The following is a 26,144-nucleotide window of genomic DNA, read 5'->3' on the forward strand; positions in this document are numbered from 1 at the left end:
CGTTTGGATTCACGAATCTTAATTCATATTCCTATCGGCGAATCTTTGGAATAACGAAGATTCTTATAATTTTCGGATGAAAAAACCTGATTTCATTTTCGCAGTGATGAACCGTATACGAACGACGAACCTTTGGACAAACGCCATAAGATAATGTTCGTGATAACGATCCCTAATATTCACTTTCGATTAATACAATGCAAGTTATCCACGGGGAAAAGTGAACGAATATAGATAACAAGCGTTCGCTCATGCAGTCTCCGTGAATTTCTTCTTGTACAATGTAGGAAAGCGAGGAGTGGCATCTCATTGGAACGGAGCATGTTTCTTTTGTTCTTTGCCAATGACGCTCGGAAATGACTTTGTTTCAACAAGAATTTTGCTGTAACCGTGTTCTTACAAAAGTGTTCGTAATAATTTCACACAATTGTTTTTAATGTCGACAAATTTGGCAACTTTAATTATGAATTACTTAGTTATCGCAAAATATCGTTATATAACCCTCTCCGTTGCAACAGGAGTGAACGTCACACGCTTAAACATGAGCTCTTTAGAGAATTGTAATTCATGCACACCATAAAATTTTTTACACACACTACATTAATTATAGATTCAATCGAAATGTAAAAGCAGCCACCGATTGTCCCGCGGTTATTTCCACGTTTTCTTATACAATCCACGATTAGCAGAATGATTCCCCTCAGACATCTTTGACACTTACTTTCTCCCTTTTTTTTTCTTTTTTTTTTCTCGAGATCTTATATGCGACTTCTATACCTGATGCGGTTATCCCCTTATCAGTGACTAATGTCAACTACGCGAGTAAACTGATTAATATACATCATTTTTTCTTCAGCTTTTTTTTAAAACAGCTCCATGACTATAATGGACGAGTTTGGAATATGTCGACTATTTTAAGAGACACGCGTGCAAGATATGATTTCTACCAGTCGTATAGCGCGAGGGGCAAACAGTCTACGATTTTAATCATCAGTTCGAAAATGTGTATCTTGTCGGGCACAATCTATAAGGGTCCAGTGGAAAATGAATGAATGCGTTTTTAATTCATGTTTGCCTGTATACATTGTCATTTCATCTCTATATCCCCTTCAAGTTTAGTTCCAACTGGATTTCGAGAACATTTTGCTGTCTCCTGTGTCATGAAGTCAGTTTTCAGAATATCATTCATCAGAGTATAATGTCAAATATTTTCATAAACAATTAATGTCGTCGATGAATCGATCATAGTCGGAAAAGCTTACATAAATTACTATCATAAAGGAGGGGTTCGTTATAATGGATTTTTGTTTTTCAAATTTTATAGGAAAACACTATCATCTCTGTGAGAAAATTTTAGAGCTGTGTGTCCTCTTTGGTCTGTGCAGCTGGGGGTGTAGACGGAGTAACAACTCTTCGTAATTCGGACAAATACAATGCATATTCAATGCATTTTTATACCATATAAGATGTCCAACATTCATAGGCTACGTTCATGAAGTCATGCCCGACACCACTCTGTGAGACGAAAAACGCGCTTCGAATTTCATTGAATTACAAGCTATATTTTACCGGAAAATCTTAAATGAAATGCTCGATTTGGAATTCATAAACGTGTATTTCTAGTTTCTTCGAAATGCCATTAAAACTAGATATTTTTAGACATTTATATTTATCCATGATGCAAACTTTTTGCTTACATGTAATTTTTGTTTATCATATCTGTAATGTTGTGATTTTTCAAACAAAGTGCTCCGCCGAAGTATGTTCTAGCGTGTTTTTTAAACTCTTTGGCGTCAAAATCGACAGTTTTACACTGCATTTTGATTCTCTACTCCAATTCAAGACCTGCTTACCGCATGATGCACTCTCTCTTGTCAAAGCACATGGCTACACGAAGTGTTGAACGCGTAACGTCCTACGGTGTCGAGCATGACTTCAAAGGAGAGTTGTTTCTTCTTCTCGGGCCACCTTCCCTTGTCGGTGTAAGCCACACGGCTCTACCATGAAAGGAAACTGTTCTCCTTTTGCAACTGATTGACAAATTGCCCTACATCGACGTAAATAAATAAGCACTGAATTGATCAGTGTTTAGTAGTAGCCATGATAAAAAATCATGGGCGTACATACTCGAGCAGGATTCGAACCTACGACCTCCTGATCACCGGACAGGCGTCATCTCCACTAGACCACCGAGCTTTCGCCCGAAAGCAAGTGTTGGTTCTAATCCTTATAGCATGCAGCGGGTACTGCTTTGTTATTCAAATTCATGAATTTCTTCCGTCGAGATGTTTTCATTGCAACTGATTGACAAATTGCCCTACATCGACGTAAATAAATAAGCACTGAATTGATCAGTGTTTAGTAGTAGCCATGATAAAAATCATGGGCGTACATACTCGAGCAGGATTCGAACCTACGACCTCCTGATCACCGGACAGGCGTCATCTCCACTAGACCACCGAGCTTTCGCCCGAAAGCAAGTGTTGGTTCTAATCCTTATAGCATGCAGCGGGTACTGCTTTGTTATTCAAATTCATGAATTTCTTCCGTCGAGATGTTTTCATTGCAACTGATTGACAAATTGCCCTACATCGACGTAAATAAATAAGCACTGAATTGATCAGTGTTTAGTAGTAGCCATGATAAAAAATCATGGGCGTACATACTCGAGCAGGATTCGAACCTACGACCTCCTGATCACCGGACAGGCGTCATCTCCACTAGACCACCGAGCTTTCGCCCGAAAGCAAGTGTTGGTTCTAATCCTTATAGCATGCAGCGGGTACTGCTTTGTTATTCAAATTCATGAATTTCTTCCGTCGAGATGTTTTCATTGCAACTGATTGACAAATTGCCCTACATCGACGTAAATAAATAAGCACTGAATTGATCAGTGTTTAGTAGTAGCCATGATAAAAAATCATGGGCGTACATACTCGAGCAGGATTCGAACCTACGACCTCCTGATCACCGGACAGGCGTCATCTCCACTAGACCACCGAGCTTTCACCCGAAAGCAAGTGTTGGTTCTAATCCTTATAGCATGCAGCGGGTACTGCTTTGTTATTCAAATTCATGAATTTCTTCCGTCGAGATGTTTTCATTGCAACTGATTGACAAATTGCCCTACATCGACGTAAATAAATAAGCACTGAATTGATCAGTGTTTAGTAGTAGCCATGATAAAAAATCATGGGCGTACATACTCGAGCAGGATTCGAACCTACGACCTCCTGATCACCGGACAGGCGTCATCTCCACTAGACCACCGAGCTTTCGCCCGAAAGCAAGTGTTGGTTCTAATCCTTATAGCATGCAGCGGGTACTGCTTTGTTATTCAAATTCATGAATTTCTTCCGTCGAGATGTTTTCATTGCAACTGATTGACAAATTGCCCTACATCGACGTAAATATTCAGTGCTTATTTATTTACGTCGATGTAGGGCAATTTGTCAATCAGTTGCAATGAAAACATCTCGACGGAAGAAATTCATGAATTTGAATAACAAAGCAGTACCCGCTGCATGCTATAAGGATTAGAACCAACACTTGCTTTCGGGCGAAAGCTCGGTGGTCTAGTGGAGATGACGCCTGTCCGGTGATCAGGAGGTCGTAGGTTCGAATCCTGCTCGAGTATGTACGCCCATGATTTTTTATCATGGCTACTACTAAACACTGATCAATTCAGTGCTTATTTATTTACGTCGATGTAGGGCAATTTGTCAATCAGTTGCAATGAAAACATCTCGACGGAAGAAATTCATGTATTTGAATAACAAAGCAGTACCCGCTGCATGCTATAAGGATTAGAACCAACACTTGCTTTCGGGCGAAAGCTCGGTGGTCTAGTGGAGATGACGCCTGTCCGGTGATCAGGAGGTCGTAGGTTCGAATCCTGCTCGAGTATGTACGCCCATGATTTTTTATCATGGCTACTACTAAACACTGATCAATTCAGTGCTTATTTATTTACGTCGATGTAGGGCAATTTGTCAATCAGTTGCAATGAAAACATCTCGACGGAAGAAATTCATGAATTTGAATAACAAAGCAGTACCCGCTGCATGCTATAAGGATTAGAACCAACACTTGCTTTCGGGCGAAAGCTCGGTGGTCTAGTGGAGATGACGCCTGTCCGGTGATCAGGAGGTCGTAGGTTCGAATCCTGCTCGAGTATGTACGCCCATGATTTTTTATCATGGCTACTACTAAACACTGATCAATTCAGTGCTTATTTATTTACGTCGATGTAGGGCAATTTGTCAATCAGTTGCAATGAAAACATCTCGACGGAAGAAATTCATGTTCTCCTTTTGTTCTCAGGGAAGATGTAGAGATGAACAAAGATTACACCTGTCGGCATGTGCATCGAAGCGTATGCACGGTGGTATATCATTCGTCGACATATTCTGCTGTTGTGAACTCATTAAACGGAGAATTGGTTAATGAGTTAATACTCACCTCATGCAGAGATGAGTGATAAAGCTCAGGGGCGGATCCAGGAATTCCGCAAAGAGGGACGCCTTTACAAAATTAGAATGTGTCGGGGGACGAACGCGCCAACTCCATTTTTCTTTTTTTAAACCAAAATAAGGGGGAGGGGACACCCGGTGTGCCTCCGCCTGGATCCGCCACTGAAGCTGCACACATTTCCTTACGGGGATTATCGAATACACTTATCCAAGCTGGGCTAGTCTCAAGAGTCTCTCACTGAGCTGCGAACGTTTGCGAACATTGTGAATTTAAACTTTCGTCTGCAGGATTCGAAAACAGTTGCAATCAAATTCTAAGATACATTGTATATGGCTTGCATTGCCGTGCATGTCGCCAAGAAATTTTGTAGACCTATATGACCAAACGTCCTTGCAGCAAGACGAAAAGAAAACACTGTTTAAGACGATGAAAATCGTTTGCGTATATACAATTTCGAATTGCAACTGTTTACGAACCTTGACTAAACCTTAAATTAGTTATACGTTTGTAAACAGTCACCGCCAAGTGAGATACAGTGTACATTGTATACTAGTAGGCCTCTATAGGCCTACTCCGTACGATGAAACATCTTTTTTGCCATCCCTTGCTTCAAAAAGATGAGCTGTAGGCCTACATAATACAAGCCTATGGGAATGCGCGAACAGAAATCGGCCAAACTGACCTATTGAAAAATGAATGAAAATCAAATCACTCGACTTTTGTTTTACAGTGTTTTTTTTTACAGTAATGATAATAATACTAATGATTAAAAAAATAATAATAATAGTGGCCTCTTACAATGCACTGAAGTCCATCAAGAATGATGCTCATGGCGCTGTTACATAACCAGCATGAACAGTATACCGTATAATACAACCATAAAATAATCAAATACGATAACTTATCAGAACAAATTAAATACAACAAAAAACAAAATGCTTATACATAACGAAATTGATCTAAAATATTGAGAAAACTGTATGAACAAACAACGTAGTATATACGTCTTTTGGTGAGACCGGGCATTTTCCTCTAGTGCTCGTCGCCTATGTGTGATATGGAACTCCCTCCCATCTTTTCTACGTGAAATTGACTAACTGGATCACCTCAAAGCCTCTGATTTTTTTTTCTTTTTATTTTTAACCAGGCATTCAATTGCTAAGGAGTCTGCGCGTTTGAATGTTTCTATGAAAGATATATGGCGCCATACAAATGCTGTTGATCATCATCATCGTCATCATCATCATCATCATTGATTTCTTTCTTTATTGCGTTTAATCTTTTTCCTGTCCACTTCAAAGTAAAATCGTTATTACGAGTGTTCTGTGTTCATATTTGTATTTTTTTTTCCATTTTGCTGCAGTAATTTCAAGAAAGTTGTACTCATTTCTATATGCCCTATTTGTAGGTCGATAATGCTAATCGTATTTTTGAAGGTTCGACAACTACCACCCCCTTTTTTTTCTTTCTTTTTTTTTTGTAAAGGCCCTTATACTGGTACAGACGAGGACGAAGCGCGCAAGAATAACACCGAGGTTCGATGTGAAGTACTCACAATTAATACATTCATTAGGCAAGCAGAGAAATAAAAAGATACAGGTGTACTGGACATTTCTTACGAGCACGAGGGGGGGGGGGCGTTCAAACAGAAGAACACGCGCGCATAATTATCATTCCTTGACAAAACAGCCTGGGAAACAGCGGAGGAATGAACAGTCTTCCCAGCTAGTCTCGAGTCAAAGGCCTCGGGCATTGCAATACGAAATTATTCTATTCTCCTTTCTTTTACGTTTGTAACATAAACCAGCGAATACCGGTAGTCAATAATTCATCACACATAATCATATCAATCTACCCCTGCAAAAAGACTAGCATGTAACTACATTCCACATGACCAACGAAAATACACGTGGCCGTATGCTTAGGCAAATGTAGCTTAGCGACGCTGCTGTTGTGCTAAATTGACACAAGGCATGGCGCGCAAGCAAACCAAATCGGATTCTCTGTGGAAACATGCTGAATGTTTCGGATGGTAGGCAGCGGCTCTGCGGCAGATAGGTGAATTCTGCCAACTACTTTACACGGCATGATCGTGGCAATGCAACTCTCTTGTAATCTTATGCTCAGAAAAACAACAACAAAACAAAAACAAAATGTATATTACTTCTGAAAACTGAAAGAAATTCGAACTTGCAACCTTGCAGTTGCAACACTATTCAAGTAGACCATCGCTATTTACGATTTCGGCAGAGGACTTGATTTCCTTCCTTGTCGAACGCATACGAAAAATGAAGTAGCGTCCGTCGCAATATTGGCAACGAAGCCAACACGTGGCGCGGTGAAAAGTGGAAGCACGTGTTTGCGAACATTTCACGCATATACGCAACAGCGCGATAACGGCTAGGCCCTATATTTCCCCAGACAGATTTCAGTACGTAGGATCAAACGTCTCTGAAACAAACCAAAAAATAAATAAATAAAATGCTTTCTGTGAACAAAAATTAAAAGCTGAGTTTCTTTCCCCACGTGTAGTGTCACGATATATAGAGGAATGGTACAGCCATGTTTCACGTACCTTATTATGATATGCTTATAATTTCAAGAGTTTGAAAACATGCAGATAAAGGAAAAGATGAGTAACCATCAAAGTTTAAATCTCCTTAGCATGAGTCACTAGCTTGGGCAATTAAACTAAACAAAAGAATTCAAACTTAAGAATGGCAAGAAAGAGCGGATGTATGCTACAGACATCGTAATTGCTTGCTGTCTTTATTATAATAGGGCCTATTAGGCCTACAGGCCTGGCTCGTGTTTGGCTCATCATCATCAAAGAAATCGGCACGAATTAAGGACAAAAGAATTTTTTCTCCTCTATGTGCGTATAAGCACCGGCAAGATTAGGGTCCAGGTCAGGACCGTTCGATGGGATGAAAGGTTTGACCGCTGAAAGAAAGATGACCTTTATACGGAGAGACAACACGTACGACAATGGGCCGCTTTCCAGAGTCTGTCCGACGCAACAACACTCAATTCGAACCAGGGTGGCCATTGTCAGAAAAGTGCCACAAACAATGAGTGAATGAAGTCGTTGTTAGAAAGTTCAAAAATAGTTGATGATGGTATACTTAACAATATTATACCTATAGCTAGGAGGAAGGGCATCAGGAAAAGATATCCAACCATTTGAAGTTCATGCAAGACGCAACGTAATATGGCATAATGCCTGATGGCTGCGATAGCTTGTAAATCGTAAAGTAAAATCGTAAAGGTAAAAACGGACATCGGTGGCATGCGAACCTTTTTTTTTGTCACTTTTGAATCAAAAACATATGTAAGAGTGGTGGAAAGAGACATAAAAACGTTGTTTTTATTTCATAAAACTGTTTTCAATCTAGTAAAACGATTCAATAGTTTCAGTCACACGTTTTTGCAGAAAACTCAAACATCACATCTTTTTGTCAGTGTATATGTTCATATTTTGAATAGGCCGAACGGAGGGGGAAAATGTAGGGCATCTTTTGTCTTTTGATATCCATTTTAGACGATTATGGTCAAAGTCTAGTAATTGATGACATTTTCTAATCTCATTCTAAACACGCATGCAGTGACAATTTCGTTATCCAACTTTCGTCACAAAAATCATTGATTTTTATCTTACGGGTGGCCCGAAAGAAAATTCTTGTGGCACGAAAAAAGAAAATAAAGGAAAAAAAAACCGAAATCGGTCCCACTTAACACAGACGAATGCATATTAAGTATTACTGAAGTGATACAGGTACCCATGTCTAAAATAAATGAATAGAAAATTCAATCATCTTACCGATATTCTGAGTTGTAAGATTTAGCAAGTATAGGCTTATTGATCATTATAAAAATTGTGCCTATATTTAGGTGGTCAAAACTTACGTTTGAAATTAGAAAGTGGGAGCATTTGCAGACGTTTTTAAACATCAGACATTTGATTTAGCATTGTAAAGAGCCGAAAGTTACTGTTATTCATTTCTGATTGTAAAAGCAACCATCCAACATTTGTATTTTAACACCTAACGGAGCCGAATGTTACCGTTACTCATTTTCAAATGTATTAACCGACATTCATTTTAGCATCTTACGGAGCGGAATGCTATCCTTATTCATTTCCGAACGTGAAAGAAAACATCCGCTATTCATTTTAGCATTTAACTGAGCCGATTGATACCATTAATAATTTCCAAATGTAAAAACAACAATCTGTTATTTATGTTAGCATCGTACGGAGCAAAATATTACCGTTATTCATTTCCAAATTTAAAAGCAAATATCCGACATTTATTTTATCATCTCAAGGAGCCGAATGTTATTGCTGTCCACTTCCGAAAGTGAAATGAATAATCTGACAATTATTATCGTACAGAACCGAATGTTACTGTTTTTCATTTTGAACGTAAGGGCAGACATCAGACATTAACTTGGCCATAAAACGCAGCTGAATGTTACTGAATGTTACATTTCGAAATGTATATTATAAGAGCAAATATCTGACATTTTAGCATCATGAATATGGAGCAGACTGTTACTGCTATTCACTTCCAAACGTAAAATCAATCATCTGACGTTTATTTTGGCATCTTCCGGAGCCGAATATTATTGCTATTTACTTTCGAAAGGATATCAAAAGAAAATATCCGATATTTATCTAATCATCGTACGGAGTTGAATATTATGGTCATTCATTTCCGAACGTCATAGGAATTATTCGACATTAATTTTTGCATCTTCCGAAGCTGAATGTTATTGCTATTTACTTTCGAACGTAAAAACAAACATCTGGCATTTATTTCATCATCGTACGGAGTTGAATACTATTGTTATTCATTTCCGAACGTCAAAGCAAACATCAAACATTAATTTTACCATCGAACGCAGGTAAATGTTACTGTTATTCATTTCAAAACGTAAAAGCAAACGTCCGACAGTTATTTCAGCCTCGTATGGAGCAGAATATTACTGCTATTCACTTCCGAACGTATAGCAATCATCTGACATTTATTTTAGCATCTTCCGGAGTCGAATGTTATTGCTATTTACTTTCGAAAGTAAAAGCGCATCCGATATGTTTTATTAAATCATCGTACGGAGTTGAATATTATTTTATTCATTCCCGAACGTCAAAGGGATCATTCGACATTTTTTTTTTTATCATCTTCCGGAGCTGTATGTTACTGCTATCTACTTTCGAACGTAAAAGCAAACATCCGGCATTTATTTTATCATCGTAAGGAGTTGAATATTACTACTATTCTTTTCCGAACGTCAAAGCAAACATTCGACGTTTATTTCAGCATCGTCTGGAACCGAATGTTATCCTTATTCATTTCCGAACGCAAAATCAAGTCTGACATTAATTTTAGCACCGTACGGAGCTGCATGAATCTTGACCGTTATTCATTTCCAAAGGTATAAGCAAACATCTGACATCTATTTTAGTATCATACGGAGTCGCATATTACCGTTGTTCATTTCCAAAATTAAAAGCAAACATCTGACATTTATTTCAGCATCTTACGGAGCCGATAGTTACCGCTGTTCATTTCCAAAAGTAAAGGCAAACATCCGACTTTTTTTTGGTGGCCGATTTTCCCGCAAAGAAAATATATCTTACTACAAAATCGGGATATTCCTCAACCTATTTCTGATGCAAACATATCTAAGTTTTGAAAGGAAGCTGTAACTGCCCACCTGTCATCACATACGACGCCTTATCGACTTTATTTTCTTGACGTTAACAGACATTAATTATGTTCTACCAGCATTCGAAAGACACGAGATTTTCGCGCTGTTCAACAAACCCGCCGATCGGCGACCGCGAAGCATGGCTCCACAAAATTGGTGACACCGATAGTGAATCCTATTCCCATCATCTTTAGAAATTTACGCACACGTCGATGCACCAAGACAAAAGGTAATTAGGACACCAGAGTCTGCCCCTCTGCTGGAAATCGCCTATAGTTCCTATTGTTTGAATTTGTATGGAGCGAGCACAAGGGGAAGGATTACAGTAACAAAAGGTCTTGCTCATTATCGTCTACTATCAATCAACGGCAAAACTACGACTTTTTTACAACCTTTTCAGTACCAACCTACAGCAAAACTGTATGCTTTTTCAACACGTAAGTACCACGGTTAGTGCTGGTAGTGTCATGGACAGAGCGTAAGTGCATTTTCGCGCGATATTTGATGTGCGTGCTGTGCTCTTATGAGCTGAGCAGCGGAAACTGTGACCTTTGACTGTAAAAGGAATTTTGGCTCGCGCCTGGCGCTGCTATTGTTCATAAACTCTTCGATCAGCGCCAGGCCCGCGCCTGGTCCGCGCCTGGTGCTAGCTGCAGCAGCGCCAAAATAGTCCGCACCTGGTGCGGGCCACTTTGGCCCCCAACCATTCATAAACTCAAAATTTTCGACTTGGTCCGCTCCTGGTCCGCTCCTGGTCCGAGCCAAGAAGGTTACTGAAAGGGATACTATACCCTTTTCAGTAACCCATGCATTTTTGGCCAGCTCCTGGCTCATGCTAAGATAGCCTGGGGCAAGCAGTAAAAATTGCATTTGAAAACTTTAGCAGAGCCATGATACTTTTCCAATGACACAGAAATTTTGACTGGAGCCTGGTGCTGCTGTCATTTATAAACCCTTTGGTCGGCGACTAGCATGGGCCTGGTGCTGGCCTGGTGCTAGTAACGGCAGCGCCAAAAATATCCCGCCATTCATAAACTCAAAATTTTACAACTCAACCAGTGTTCCTCACCAGAGGGTTACTGAAAGGGCTATGAAATGTGGTTCTCTACATTGTAATCATCAACTAAGCTTTCAGACTGCTGGATGTCAAGAGCGTCTACATGGGGCTTTACTATGATCTAATTATCAAAGTTGAAAACTTGAGCTATTCTTTTTAAGATTAGGAATGTTGTGTGAATGTAACTTATAGTAATTTTTTGTCTCTCTCTGTAGGTTAAAAACTTCATTGCAACTATTTAGGTCCTACTGTGTTTGGCTTTTTTTTTTTTTTTTTTTTTTTTTGGGGGGGGGTCTTCTCTCTCTTCTATGTCATGTTGTTGGTTTCAGAATTGAATTTCCCATTTTCACAGTGAAATGGTCAAGTCATTAGTCATGGTGGACGTCCAATACCGGATTTGATTTCTGACATTGCTTCTGTGCCGCCCACACTTGACTTTCAAAAAAAATCTTTTATTGAAATGATATCCCCAAACCACAAAACCTTGTTTGCTGTTCTACTTTAGGTAGATGAAGTAGAGCAAGGCAGCACATCAATGATACAATGCTGAAACTCACTCTTTAAAGGGCAAGTGTTCGTATGTATGAAAATGTGTTAGTTGTTTGATGTTTTAATGAAAATGTGAACAGTTTATAAAATTAAAATCAAGGTGTGAAATTTAGAGAAACTTCTGATAGTGTAAAATATGCCATGTTTACAGTGGTGCATATTTTCATATGTAGGATATCATATCAGCAAGTGTTTTTCTACTTTAATAGAATTCATCTAGCAAATGAATAAATGAGTGGAGCTGCCAAAGATGGCTGCACCAGTAAAGGATAGCTGCATTTACAGTTCTTCATAAGCCTGTGTGCGGAAGCGAGTTCAAGGGATTTGCTAGAGATTGATGGGAAATCATCTGTGTGTGTGTGTTGCAACATCACCATCTACTTAACTCTCTCATGATAATCAAAAATGCAATGCTGATCAATCTCTCAGTTTCTCTCTGAAGGTCATGATTTGAAGGATGATATTCATCATGTATTATTTACAGTGTAGATAGCAATGGTTAGGCTAGGAACCCCCCCCCCCCTCCCTTTCATGATAGCAGTAATATTTGCATTCATGAGTAAGTAGATTGATTTCTGATGTTTGCCATGTAAACCCAGGAGACAGATTTTCTTACACTTCTTGCATTGATTTTCTGTTTGTTTTGTCCAATTTTTTATTCTTTAACACACATGAAATTGAATGGTTTGATTTAGAATCTTTTTGTTGATGGTTATTGTGATACCATAAATGATAAATGATAACATCTGTATTTACACACTGTTATCATGAAGCTCGAATTAGCAGTCGGCGATAATGATCCAATGCCAAGTCTTGACTGTAATTATGTAGTTATAATAGTATTACAGTGATACTTCTCAACTACAACTTTTTCAAAGCATGTTATTACATCTTTGTGATGCATTACACGACACGCAGACCTTACTCTTTACTCATACTTTTTTTTTTGGGGGGGGGGGAGGGTCTTGAACTTCTGCAAAATCTGTCCAAAAAGATACCATGATAAAGAAGAAGTGAGACTGAAATCTTCATTTTTGGCATATCTAGCACTTTTCAAGCTTTGTTTATCATGACGCCAAAGATATTCTGCCAAAATTACTACCATTTATTCTTGCATACCGTATGTACCGCAGGAGTTGGTAAATTAAAGTGAAAGATGAAATGAGGTTTGAAGGCATTACTACCATGACTTTCTACCCTCGCACCCAAATGGTAATCTGGTAAGCGCCCCATGCTTGCCTGACAGTAAATTTTAGTATACCCCCAGGTATATGGCATAAGTTACTAAGTAAGAGAGGTGTTTCTTCTTCTTTTTTTTAAATCAAGTTTGGGAATCTCCCTTTTTCCACTCATGTGACACAGGATGTGTTTATCAACTCGCTTCTGATGTGGAAGTAAGGTTTCCAAACAACGGAAACACCAAAACAAGTATGATCACAAATGCATTTGAGCCAGAAACACATTTCTGTAGAGATGATGAATGCTGTTTATAGCCCGAACCTGCCCACGCCAATCACTGCCAGCTACACCTCAGGTCAAACTGTGCAATGTAGCTGCGCTGCCACAAGGCCTCTCGACTTACGATAGAGAAGGTAAACGCAACAAATTGAGAAACACGATCTGAAAGGCCTTTGCAAATAGTGGATATTGAAACATGTTTCGAACATGGGAATGTTTCTGTGATATACACAGCCAATGAGTAATGAACATTAGAGGAAACCAGAGGTATCTGCTTAAAGTCTGTCCATGAAATAATTGTAATGGTTATGTTTTTGTTCAGATTTCATCAGCCCACCTGAAGTACCAGGTTTGAGTTACCCATTTCATTTCATTATGTCGTCACCATTCTGTTGTCCCACTGATGTAACATTTTTGTTGGGGTGCCTTCTCTTCAGTTTAGAAGTACCCTATCCGTCACAGAAATTGTGTAGAGATCGTTCCCCAATAACATTTTACTATTAAATCATCCAAGCAACAGGATGACTTTGTGCAATCCAGAGTTTTCAGGAAGGATGACACTGGGGCTGGTATGTGGATAAATTTGCTTATTAGATTTTCTGTATTAAACCCTCATGTAAATCACTATTTTGATTGTAGGTTATTCTTATTATTGTTATTATTATTATTATTATTATTATTATTATTATTATTATTATTATTATTATTATTATTATTATTATTATTATTATCATATTATTATCATCATCATTATTATTACTATTATTTTAAAGGCGTAATTTACCATTTGCAGATGAAACAAAAACCCAGCACTACTGCTTTAAAATAGTTCTAAAATGTGAGTTAGGGATAGAAACAACCAATGCAAAAATTTGAACCAGTATAATCGACGTTAAGTATTGTTAAATATACATGTACAAAATGTGAACAATAGTCAAATAATAAAAATGTTTCCAGACTAAACCGTCTACAGTTACGGTTTAATGAGAAAAATAGTGATATCTCCTTATATTTTGGGCTTTATTGCAAAAATTTTACATGGTAGGATGTTATGTGATACAACTGACCTACAGATATGCATCAAAAGTGATATCTTGAACATTTTTTAAATCACTGCACCCAAAGGTAAACAGGACCTTTAATTGCTGGCCTACTAAGAGCTGGTTTGGAATATCTGTATACTACATTTTATGTTAGCTTGTATATGTTGCTATGATGCAAATCCCACTCCTTTGCTCTGTGCCACTGGAAAAGTCTTCAAAGTACTTAAATACCATATGCTGTTTATAGTTTAGTATAGACGTCATTGCCAATAAAAGCAACAATAGGAGAGCAACCCCCAGCCTGATTTTTAATAATTATTTTTTCCAAAACTATTCATTTCTACTTGAAACCATACTGTCAGCATGCATCATCAAACGTGTATATTTGCTTCATACCAGAAAATCTTCAAAGTATAGATAACGCACATTGTATGCTGTTTATAGTTCAGTAGACGTCATTGCTGACAGAAGCAACAAAAGAAAAGCAGCCGCCAGCCTGGTTTCTCTTGTTTTCTCAAAAATTATTCTCTAGCTGAAACCATGCTGTTGGCACGCATCATCAAAGCTCTATATTTTTTTTTGCCTCGTACCGTACTGTCAGCATACGTGATCAAACCTCACAAATATGTTTTCTGCTCTGTCTGTTGGCTTTCTGTTTTCATTATTGGCGAGGGAAGGAATCAATAATTGAGTATAGCTGTGCAAATGGCATTATTTTTTGTTGTAAGTTCAAGGAAGTTAGAAAGGGTAGAGTGCTTCAATTAATAACTATTAATGCAACTTGCTGTAGGGTTCTTTTATATGAGTTTCAGTGATTTACAATGCATTAAAACTTCAAGTAAAACTAAATTTAAAATGATTCTACCCTTTCGAAGACAACGGCTTAAATCTTTAAAGTGCACTAAATGTCAGGTATATTGCAGTCCCTCTTACATGTGGGTTTGAGTGACCTTCATTGTAGCAGTCGCAAATTGTTACTAAAAAGCAGCTCAGATAATTCAATAAAGAACACTCAAGTGAAATTTTGTTGAAAGTGTGGTCAGCAAATAAGATTATGAGTGAATGATAGACCTGGGACCTGGAGCTCAATCAAATAAAAGACCCTTGGGTGAGCCCCTTTTTTATGATCTGATGTTCAAAGTCATTGAAACTCAACAATTTTCGAAATACTCATACAGTGTGGATGCTATTTTGACTGGTAGTCGATATTCCAGTAAATATACCAGTAATCAAGTCTTATCAGTGAATGATATGATTTGACAAAGATGGGTATGGTGTACAATATTCTTAATGTGCTTGGTTTGTTGTGGGCTATATTCCACATTTACAATTTATTGAAATACTCTGCATTGGAAGAAAAAAAAAAGATGGAGTGAGATGTCTTTGTGGATGTACTGTTAGTTTTGTGAATATCTGTGATCTTTTGAAATCTTCAACAGTAAAACCAAAGCCTGTAGGCGAAGGGGGAAAAAAAAATCACCAGTGCCCATAGTAGATTGCCATTTTGAGATGGATGTTGTTTGTAATGCTGCACAATCAATAAATCAGTTTCCAGTTCAGATGCTGACCATGACAATTGCCAGGCCATGAATGCACACAATTTTCTGTCCGCTGTCTATTTTTAGCCAGAGATGGCTGTGTAAACTCGTGCCCTCTCGAGAAATTGTTGTCTACATAATACAAAATGCTGCAGATTGGCCAATTTATCAATCCATCTCTTTGATCATTCTCGAATGTGTTTTTTTTTTCCTGCGAATTGACACAAATATGCAAGTTGGGTGAAAATGTAAAAAAAGAATAGAAAAAGAGAAGAATTCCAAAAGACTTGCAGCGCAAAGAAAACTCATGCATTCTATTGTTGCAGTAACCTTACCATGAGTATGATAGTACATTCTGTGTAGGATTGAAGAGAAAATATTTCACCTTTTCAAGTCGTGGCCTTTTTTTTATGCACCCCTTCGCCATATATTCCTTCAATGTACTATTCATTTATATGTCTCTTTGTCAAAGAGGAAGAAAAGATAGTTCATGAATGTGTGTGTGTGTGTGTGTGTGTGTGTTTTCACATTTTGTGAAGTGTGATGCAAAGGTCAGATAGCTGTATCGGCTTTGATTGTGTACAAAGGGCACGAGGGACTGAATGGTGTATTTTGATGTGATGGTATTCCTTTCACAGTGCCAATCCACTCCATATTTAAACTGAATTGTGAAGAGTAACCCCCCCCCCCCCAAAAAAAAAAAAAAAAAAAAAAAAAAGAATAAATAAATAGATAAGAATACAAAAATGGTTGATTGCAGATTTTTCACAATTAAGGGGAAAAATAAGTTTGTTATTAGAAGTTATCATTTTTATTTATTTATTTTTTTGGTTGAAAGAGATATTGGTCCCAACCTACAGCATGTAGGCCTATATTGATGGGGGTGATGATGTAGTCACCTTTGATCTCTTCTATTAGCTTGTACTCAAAAGGCGTATAGAAGTTACAATGTATGTTTTTGGTGGATGATTCAGCAATTCTCTGTTTTGCATATTACGCTATGTGCAAATGAATGAGGTGATCTGATGCACCTGTGTGCAACACATGGAAGTCAAGCAGAGTCATACTTTTGGTATCAACTTGTGCATGTTGGTAATGCATAGTTACTGTGCTGCAGGCAAGGGCAGAGAGTACATTCGGTAATCACATCAAGTTTTCCCTTTTTATCATTACTAAAAAATTGTCACTTTAAAATAGACATTTTTAAGGGTTATACATGGTTTGTTGTTGTTGTTGTTGCTTGTTTGTTTGTTTTTTGTTTTTTGTTTTTGTTTTTGTGTGTGAATGATCAAATAGAGCTAGTGTTGTGTACCAGCACAGCGTTGTTGACACATTGTTTCAGAAATGAAACAGCGCCTCCGCTTGTTGGAGTTTTTACAGTTATATGCGATAGGGAGAATTGCATCCACTCCCCTCTGGAAAAGTCATGATTGCTCAGTTATTACTTTGGGGTACAACATGGCAATAATTTGAACCGAAGGCATGTTCATTTCTCTTTTCTTTCATTCTCCTTTTTTGTTGTTGTTGATTTCTTGTGAAAAGAAGAGATGTAAACCTTGAGAGATTTGTGTGCTGGGTCATTATGGGAGATATGTTAGACCATGACATGATCACTTCATCTAATTTGATCTGTGGTTGTAACTTACATCACCCTTTAATCAAAGACTGAAGCCCTAGAACTGCCTTCTTTTATACGCCCATTCATGTTGGGAAGACTTGTGACCTAAAAAATTGTGATATATTTGACCTTTCCATTTAAGCTGCATTTGATCAATGTGAAATCATTGCGGATGTCATTTTCTTGCATGATTGGATTGGTTGTCCAGTCTGTGCAACTGCTGTAAAGTTTGTCTGGCCAGTTGGCTGCATATTTCACATGTGACTGTGGTAGGGAGTAATCTTAAATTTGAGTGGAAGTTATATGGCAAAATTTAAAAAAAGAAAGTTTTTCTTCAGTGGTGATTCAAACTGCATATCAAGATAACAAACTTCATAGGAAATGTGGAAAGTCAGGTCTTCAGGTGTAGTTTGATGGCAGTTAAGTCTGGCAACTTTCATCTTATATAAGTAATGGTACATGTCCAATGCTGCCATCTTTAAAGAAGAAATCCACCCCAAAAACCTATTTTAAAAAAAAAACTCTTAAAAAAGAGAAAAAATTTCCCACAGAATGTTTAAAAAATGGCAAAAATCTGGTAACATGAATAGGTTTCTTTGCTCTCATCTTTCCTAGATATGAAGTTAGCAAAATTCAGCATGATTGATTATTTCTCTGCATTAAGAGATGCCTCTTGCAAGCCTGGTAGTGAGTACAAAGTATTCTTGAGCTTAGCTACCAAATATTGAATTGACTATTTGAATCAAGGCATCCATCATTTTTAATTTCAAGGCATTCTGGCATTGTAAGGTATTCTATATGCAGGTGTATCAACCCCACCTGTTTTCCAGTGAAAAAAGAAAACTAACAACTGCATACAATGTCAGTAGTGCACAATTTGAAAATCTTTCCGTACAATCTATTGTTATGCTGTTGCTTTTCAGGGCTGAAGAATTCTAAGAAAGAAGGAAAGAGTATGATTTTGTATCTTTAAAATTCTGCGGCATTATTGATTTGTCAGCCAATACACATCAATCAGTAGTGGTAAAGCTTTCAAGTTTCTACAGTCCAGTTACAGAGCCACTTCCTCTATTGTAATTTGTACAACAATAAAGACAACCACTTCAGAATCTGCAATGCAGAAGGTTCTTGTACCTTAAAGCTCAGAGACAGAAGTTGTCTGTACTGTATGTTTGGCTATAAGCTAGTATGTGAGGATGTCCATTTAGTACTTTGTGAGCAGACAAATACACAGGTGGTAGCTGTAAGGATAACAGACTGTCTAAATGGCAATGATTGCAGCAAATTTCTCTTACAGTGTAATGAAGAACTACTCTAATCCATAAGTGTTTGAAGTTTCAGAGACTGTTTGTCAAATTGAGCAAATATATATGCGAACACCAAGCATATTGTCTATCTTTTGCATGATGTTGCTCTCTTAATAAGCTTTAGTGTTGGGTCTGCTGGTAGTTACTGTGGGTATTGATATTGATACTATTAAGATTAAAAACGGGAATGAATCATGTCTGACTTTACCAAAGAATGTGTTTCTGAACATTTTTAGAACTTCTTTTGCGAACTGAAGAATATGGATGTTTAGAATATCTCAAAGATATCCTTTGGTCACGTTTTACTATCAGTGAACGGACCCCTTTCCCCTCTTGAACAGTACCTTCTCGGGAAAAGAAAAGTGTGGGTAAATCGCCGGAAATTACAGTAAATGCACCCAGTATTGTATTTCTGTGAGGTACTTTGTCAGGCAGCTTTGGCCTGTTTCCTGTATGCATAAGTGATCTGTATGTGTCTCTGCAAGCAGGGTGGCAGGAAGCAAACTGCTCTTCTTTTCTCCATCTGGCCGATCCATTCTCACTTCTCCATTTATGTGATAATTTGCTGCGAGTTTGATCTTATTTGGCTCGTCCAAAATGAATTATTGAGCTTCCTCATGAAATGTGATGAATGGATGAAGCAATGCGTTAAAAAGAGGGCAGTACACATACCCCCTCCCCCCATTTATGAAACAGAGATAGAAAGTCAAGATTCTCATCTGAGTTCAATCTTTGCTCGCAGTAGTTTTCATGTGTCACCCACCTGTGAATATCATCACAATGTGATCTGGAGTTATTGATGTCATTAGAAGTGTTAATTTTTGCTCGTGAATGTTTCTCTGCACACTTTCTTAAGATGAAGTTTGCTTTTTATTTTAATGATTATTAAGTTTTTACTAATAATAGCATACATTTACATCAACAAGTATAAAAGTTCAAATTCATGAAATTCTTCCATCATGTCATTTTTATTGCAACTGACTGACAAATTATCAATGCAAATAAATACTGAATTGATCAATGTTTTAGTAGTGGCCATGACAAGAGAATTAAGCAATACAAAAGTGTTTGGATCGTTTTGTTCTCATGCTAGTAGCACTGCGTTATACACAAAGGTATCTCTTATATCTATTATTCTCATGACAGCTTCGTCTGGAGTAAGACACACTTACAATTAAGACTGTGTGGCTGTGTATGTAAATATGCTCAAACTATAATTTGCAATGGATTTCTGGCATGCTACAAAAAAAAAAAGGCCTAACAACATAGTACATGGATGAAGTTTGAGAGGGCAGTTCACAAATGAGATGGAGGTGAAAATTTGGGGTGAGTCAAGGGATCACAAGTCAAGGTAAAGGAAGAAGAACAGACAGTAAATTAGGAGAAATATTATATTATTACACATGTATATCAGTGAATTTGGCATGGATCTATAAAATAGTATGTGAAAATTTATTGACATTTGAGGAACAGGATATATTATATAAGTTATTGTCACAGAACCAGCTGGTTTTTTTCTAATGTTACTGGTAGTTTGTTTACCGCAAAAATGTATTTTGCCAGAAAGTCACTGAATTTAGTTCATGGCTACGGGGTAACAACTATTCAAGGCAATGGAACGACAAAATCTGGGACAAATATCCGTTATGGCGTCATCAATTGGAATGTCAGCCTCTGAGTCAATGTCTGACATTTTGCAATCTGTATGCAGTGACAATAGAGAAGAAGATAGTAAATGAAGTTTATCCACGTGTGTAGGCACGTTGATCTTCTTTAGTGGAGATATGGATACACTATTAGCAGAGCATAGTAACGTGTATTCTTATATATACATGTATATTATGTTCAGTGCAAACTTATATTCCAGAGGTGTACAGCCAACATACATATTATGTAGTGATACTAACATCAATGAGAATTTTGAAATATTCCACATGTATGCAAATCATGCCAGTTGAGTTCACAGACCAATTGGGAAGAAACTCTGTGCTCTCCCAGACAGATGAAGAAAAGGGGAGGGGGGGGGGGTGGAGTCAAGATTTTCAGTTGTTCCAATGTGCCATAGTTCATCAATTAATTTTACTGGTGTACGCATGGAGTGGTAGTTCTCTCTGCTGGTTATAAAATGTTGACAAGATGTTTGTATTATGAAGTACATTGGCAGTATTTGTAGAGGAGATATTTGTTTACCTGACAAATGATATCCCTAAAATGGTTAGATATTAGTTACCATTGGAAAGTTATTAGTGTGTTTACACACATAGTGTGTTTAAACAGACAAACAAACAAAAAACCAGAGATGAAAATCCCAGCACTTAGCTGTATCAGTGCATACAGTTTTGTGCATTTGAAACCCATGATAGTACCTTGGATACTTCACACTTAAGTTGCAATGATGCATAAATGTATCATAATTTTCCTTACATCATTTAATGATATACATTCATAACTGAACAATTATCTCCCGAGTCTAGGGTTTGTGTTTGTTTTGTTTCTCAAGCATCATAATTTTAACTTGAAATGTGGTGCAGCATCTGAAGTCTTATATAAATGTAGTGATAGTTGCTCTCACTTGACTTTTAAATTTTGTCCATTTCAGTAGGTTTCTGAACAATTTCTATCCTCTCCTCACTTTTTTCCATAATTTTCTTTTGACTGTATTTCCTTTTGGTAATCATGGTAATGATCTCACATTGATCTACAGTTTATTGTCTTTATTTATCAATATTTTACTCAGCATGATGGTGCTACCATTGATGCCTGTATCTGACACTGTCCTGTTGACATGTTGTTCTTGCATCATGCAAAGGACGTACCGGTGGACCAGTATGTGTTTGCTTTAGACATCACTGTCAGTTCTTCTGCCATGAAAACACTAAGTACTTCAAATTTGTATAGGATTTGTTGGCAACTTGCACCAATGATATCTTGGGAGAAGGATGTCTTGGTGCATTAGTTAGGATTAGCTGCTCTGTGATGACCTGAATCATCATTTCCTGTTGAGAGAGCAGAGTATAAAATGCTCCATTTCAGTAGTGCCCTTCCAATCTATTTCTTAACTCTTTCGCATTTGTGTTTTATTTTGTTTTTTGCTCCCTTCCAATCTCAGGAAGTCTCGCAATGCTAGTGAGAAGAAGCGGCGTGACCAGTTCAACATCCTCATACAGGAGCTATGCTCAATGGTTTCGTCCAAGACGAGAAAGTTGGACAAGTCGGCCGTGCTGCGGGCCACGATACACTTCCTCAAGGCACACAACGGTAAGCCGACTGCCCTTACCGCATCCTAGCCCCACCCTTTCATCCATCCTCATTCTTAGCCAACCTCGTTCAGGCTGATGTCATGTCTGTTTTATTGCAAGGAGTCGTTGAATATTAACTACATGTATGTGATCAGATAGAAAGCAACACAAAAAGAAACACCCACATCCATTTTCAGGGAAGGAAAATTTCTAGACTCTTCACTGCATGTGTTTCCTTTCCTGTAAATTCTGCTTTGGAATTTTGATGTCTGCACTTGTAGTTGTATGTTACCTCTTACCCTACTCATTCAAACTGTCTAGTGGTCAGGTTTGAATATTAGCTACTTGCTAGGTGGTCAAGTGTGTATCTGTCCTTGAAGGGAATACTAGTATGTCATTCCTGCTTCCGCAAACACTGCTATACATCCTGTTTCCTTGAATGCATATGAAATCCAGTCAGTGTGTTTTTGCAAGATCCAGTAACCAAACCAAAAACAATCATACTTGTGCCGTGTCATAAAAATATATTGTATGCCATCGGCTGAGTACTGTGATTGTGCCTGCATTGTAGACTACAGGCTATAGCTATGTGTTAACATCTGTTTTAGTTATTACAAAGTAATTTTCCTATTGAATATATAATCATTTTGTTAAGAATTCTTGCCTTCAATCTTCCAATAGTGTGAATTATGAAAAAAAAAAAAAGTCCCAGAATCCTGTAGATTTCCAATAAATTCTTTGTTGTATTTGTAATCAAAATTTGTATGAATTTCAGTCACATTCCCCAGTCAGAGTACCATTACTACCAACAACAACATTTGCATGTTGGACTCCTTTGATAATTTACATCTAAAAAAAAGAAAATGTCAAAAAAAAAAATGTTTGTTCAAAGTCCTCAATCGATTTCCTAAGAAAACTTCTCCTACATGTAGTTGTATAAGAAAAACAGTCTCATATTACCCATTGTTTTCCTATAAAAAAAACAACTCTGTCAACGTTCCTTGTCTATGAATTTAATCACTGATCTATCCTCCCCTTTCCTTGCTTAAATCCATGTGATAAATATAGTAGCATATTCCATTACAGCTTGTGTTTGATTAACTATCACGAACTCATTTCTGTAGTCGTATTTATCTTACGTGCACATCTCGTCCCGTCCAGCAGACATGGTGATGAAATCGGAGAAAAACGCCATCAATGAGAACTGGAAGCCGTCCTTTCTGTCTGACGACGAGTTTAGCCAGCTGATGCTGGAGGCGCTAGACGGATTCATGATCGTCTTCTCGCAGCAGGGCCACATTCTCTATACCTCGGACAGCGTCATTTCCCTCCTAAGGCATCTTCCTGTAAGTGCATAATCCTCCACTGCCTCCCCGTGTGCCAGGCACATGCCCCGCCATGCTAATTTAAAGAGGTTTCACACTTTGAAAAGAACTCGTTTCTGATCGTGTTTCTGAAGTGCATTTTCTAAATATATTTACAGTTTGCCTAGAGTTCGTTCTTACAGAGATGAGTCTCCTTACTGACTTCTAACTGCAAATAACTTATCAGCTATGTCACAATCTCTGTGGACTGTCAACCAAACACATAACTTTTAATGCGCTTGAGTATAAGAGTATAAGCATACAGTGTATGTGCCATGGCTAAAATAAATGCTTGGGCAAGCCGGACTCAACAATTGCAATCTAATCATAGAGATCAAACTGGTGTATGTCTGGAAGAAGCATAGCTTCATTTATGAAACAAAACCTAGAAAAGAGCTGGCCTAAAATGACTGGAGAAACAGATTAACACAAAGCGTTTATAGATCTATGTTTAAACATGACAACAAATGAGTTCCTAGCAAGTGTGAAGCCCTTTATTGCACACTCAAGTTTGATCTATGTCTGTCTTGCTATCCCCTGCCTCCTCATAAAAGTGGTATAGACATGCCATAAAGTAAAGATGCTTGAATTAGAAACAGTGACTGTCCGTCTAGCTCATTTAATTTAAACTGTGATATCAGATCATAGAAATATGTCTGCAAGCTTGAAGATGACCTTTAACCCCAGTGTGCTAGCAGTCCCAGTTAATCCAATGGAACATTCTAATTTGCAGTTAGTAAGTTTGGCTGTTCACATCAATAAAAGCAATCCAATTAATCTGTGCAAAACAATTGCAGATGTTCTACCATTTTTCTTTGCCAGTTTGTTGTTGTTTATCTTTTATTTTTTGGCAATTTATGTGTTTAGAAGATATTGCAGCAGCTATCATGAAGTAATTATTTGCCTAATGGAAGACAAGAAGAGATTTTAATCAGCAAAACATGAACAGATGGATTGGTATTGCACTTTTTGTTCTGAAAGTGTGATAACAACACACAAATTAATTGCTTTTGAATAGACCCAGAAGGAGCATTTGTTCTTGTTTCACATTGAGTAAATTTTGATTTAAAATTCAGGTGAAATATTTTCATGGAAGAATCACAGCTAATTTTGTAATTCATACATATTTAGAGGCTGTATGTGATAAATTTATATCAATAGATTTCAGAAGTGCACCATTGTAAATATATGAGAGGAATACATGTATCTCATGTGTTTCCTTAAAATATTCAGTTTTACTGTCAAATACTCATAAAATTCAGGTAGCAGTGATATCATAGCAGCTTATGGTTGCCAAGACAGTCTGTCAAGAAGACAGTATGTCAAATTCATCATCACACTTTATTTTCCCACAATACACCATTTTTATGTTTTCTTCAAATTTTAGGGGGAAGAATTTCTTTCTTTCTTGTATTTATTAAGTAAAAGAGTTAGCAAGTGAACTACACCAGGCATGCATTGAACAATCACAGTTCTGTGGCTCTAATGTGATTTGCATTGATTGCTTGTCACAACTAGTGCCACTTTGGTTTCGGAGAAACCTCTCATGGGCTTTGTGATTGCTGTGGAGTTCCTTCCATGGTGGCAGTATACAGTGGTGGATCCAGGGGGAGCGCACCGGGTGCCCCCCCCCCTTATTTTTTTGTTAAGACAAAAGAAATAAAAAGAAAAAATTGGGGAGGGATGAGTGCCCCCCCCCCCTTTAATTTTGTAAAGGTACCCCCTCTTTACGGAATTCCTGGATCTGCCCCTGGCAGTATACATCTTTGCTGAACATGAGTTCTAATTTTATTGTTTAGAGCAATTAGAATGTGACAGACGCTAGTGTTACTGGGAATGAGATCAAAGATATTCCCTTTTTGCTAACAGGAAATTCAAGTGTACCCTCTATTTCCCAAGGTACTCTCTCTCTCTTTTGAGAGTTATGTTCAATCTTTGCTTTCCAGCCATGTCGCTCTTAATAAGTACCGTAAAGTTCCGTGTATAAGACGCACTATTTTTTCGTCGGAAAACGTTGAAAATCGGGGGTGCGTCGTATACACGGGTACAGTCGAATCACGGAAAAAAATCCGTCATGTACACCCAATTTTATAAGGCCAACTTGGGGCCATGTATGCCCATCGACGTTTGGAAGGTAAGCAATCACTAGAACTTACGGATAAAAGAGCGATCTTTCAATCTGGACACACACAAAAGCTGCAAATACGAGATAAACTTACATCGGCCTTGTGCAGTAACGATGTATCAATCTGGCCATAGACAACAGCTGTAACACTATACAGCACTGCTGTATGCTACCGATGTCAGTCTACCAAGCTACCAACAGCCAACCTAGTAGCTGGAATACGCGATGTACAGGTATCATTACTAAATTACCGATACCGTAAAACTTATCAATGTACTAGTATCAATATGGCCATAGACAAAAGCTGTAAAATACGGAGTAGGATCGACACTATGTCACCGTAAATATGAACGATGTGTGAAGCATGCATGCATATCCATGTCGTTTGTTTGCTCTTCATTTCACGAGTGCAAGACCAGCTAGGATAGCATAGCTACATGCTGTAGCTAGCTAGCTAGCTAGCTAGCAAGCCTTTGGCAAAGGCAGCAGCTGCATGTTATGCAGAGAGGCTTTTGCAATGGACTCGCGTGCACACAGCGATCGGATCGAAGCGCGCTTGCCCGTTGCGCGCTGTGTGTGCAAGTCCATTGCTCTCTGTGTGCTTGTGCTGAAATTATAGCGAGCTGCCTTTTGCAAAAGGCTAGCGCTGTGCATACAAGCA

At 38.0% G+C, this 26,144-nt stretch overlaps 1 protein-coding gene across 4 annotated transcripts in view; it reads left to right on the plus strand.

Moving 5' to 3' along the window:
• LOC139725835 (circadian locomoter output cycles protein kaput-like) overlaps nt 1–26,144 on the plus strand; it is a 95,411-nt gene that overhangs the window by 21,796 nt on the left and 47,471 nt on the right. For all 4 annotated transcript variants that reach the window (XM_071636911.1, XM_071636912.1, XM_071636913.1 and 1 more), the window contains exons 3-4: nt 21,865–22,013; nt 23,159–23,340. In XM_071636911.1, coding sequence (XP_071493012.1) covers nt 21,865–22,013; nt 23,159–23,340 — 331 coding nt within the window. The remainder of the gene's footprint in view (nt 1–21,864; nt 22,014–23,158; nt 23,341–26,144) is intronic.

Source organism: Diadema antillarum, unplaced genomic scaffold (assembly GCF_040938485.1).
Source record: "Diadema antillarum isolate AM-2024a unplaced genomic scaffold, OU_Dant_1.0 seq00000061_RagTag, whole genome shotgun sequence".
Classification (NCBI taxonomy): domain Eukaryota; kingdom Metazoa; phylum Echinodermata; class Echinoidea; order Diadematoida; family Diadematidae; genus Diadema; species Diadema antillarum.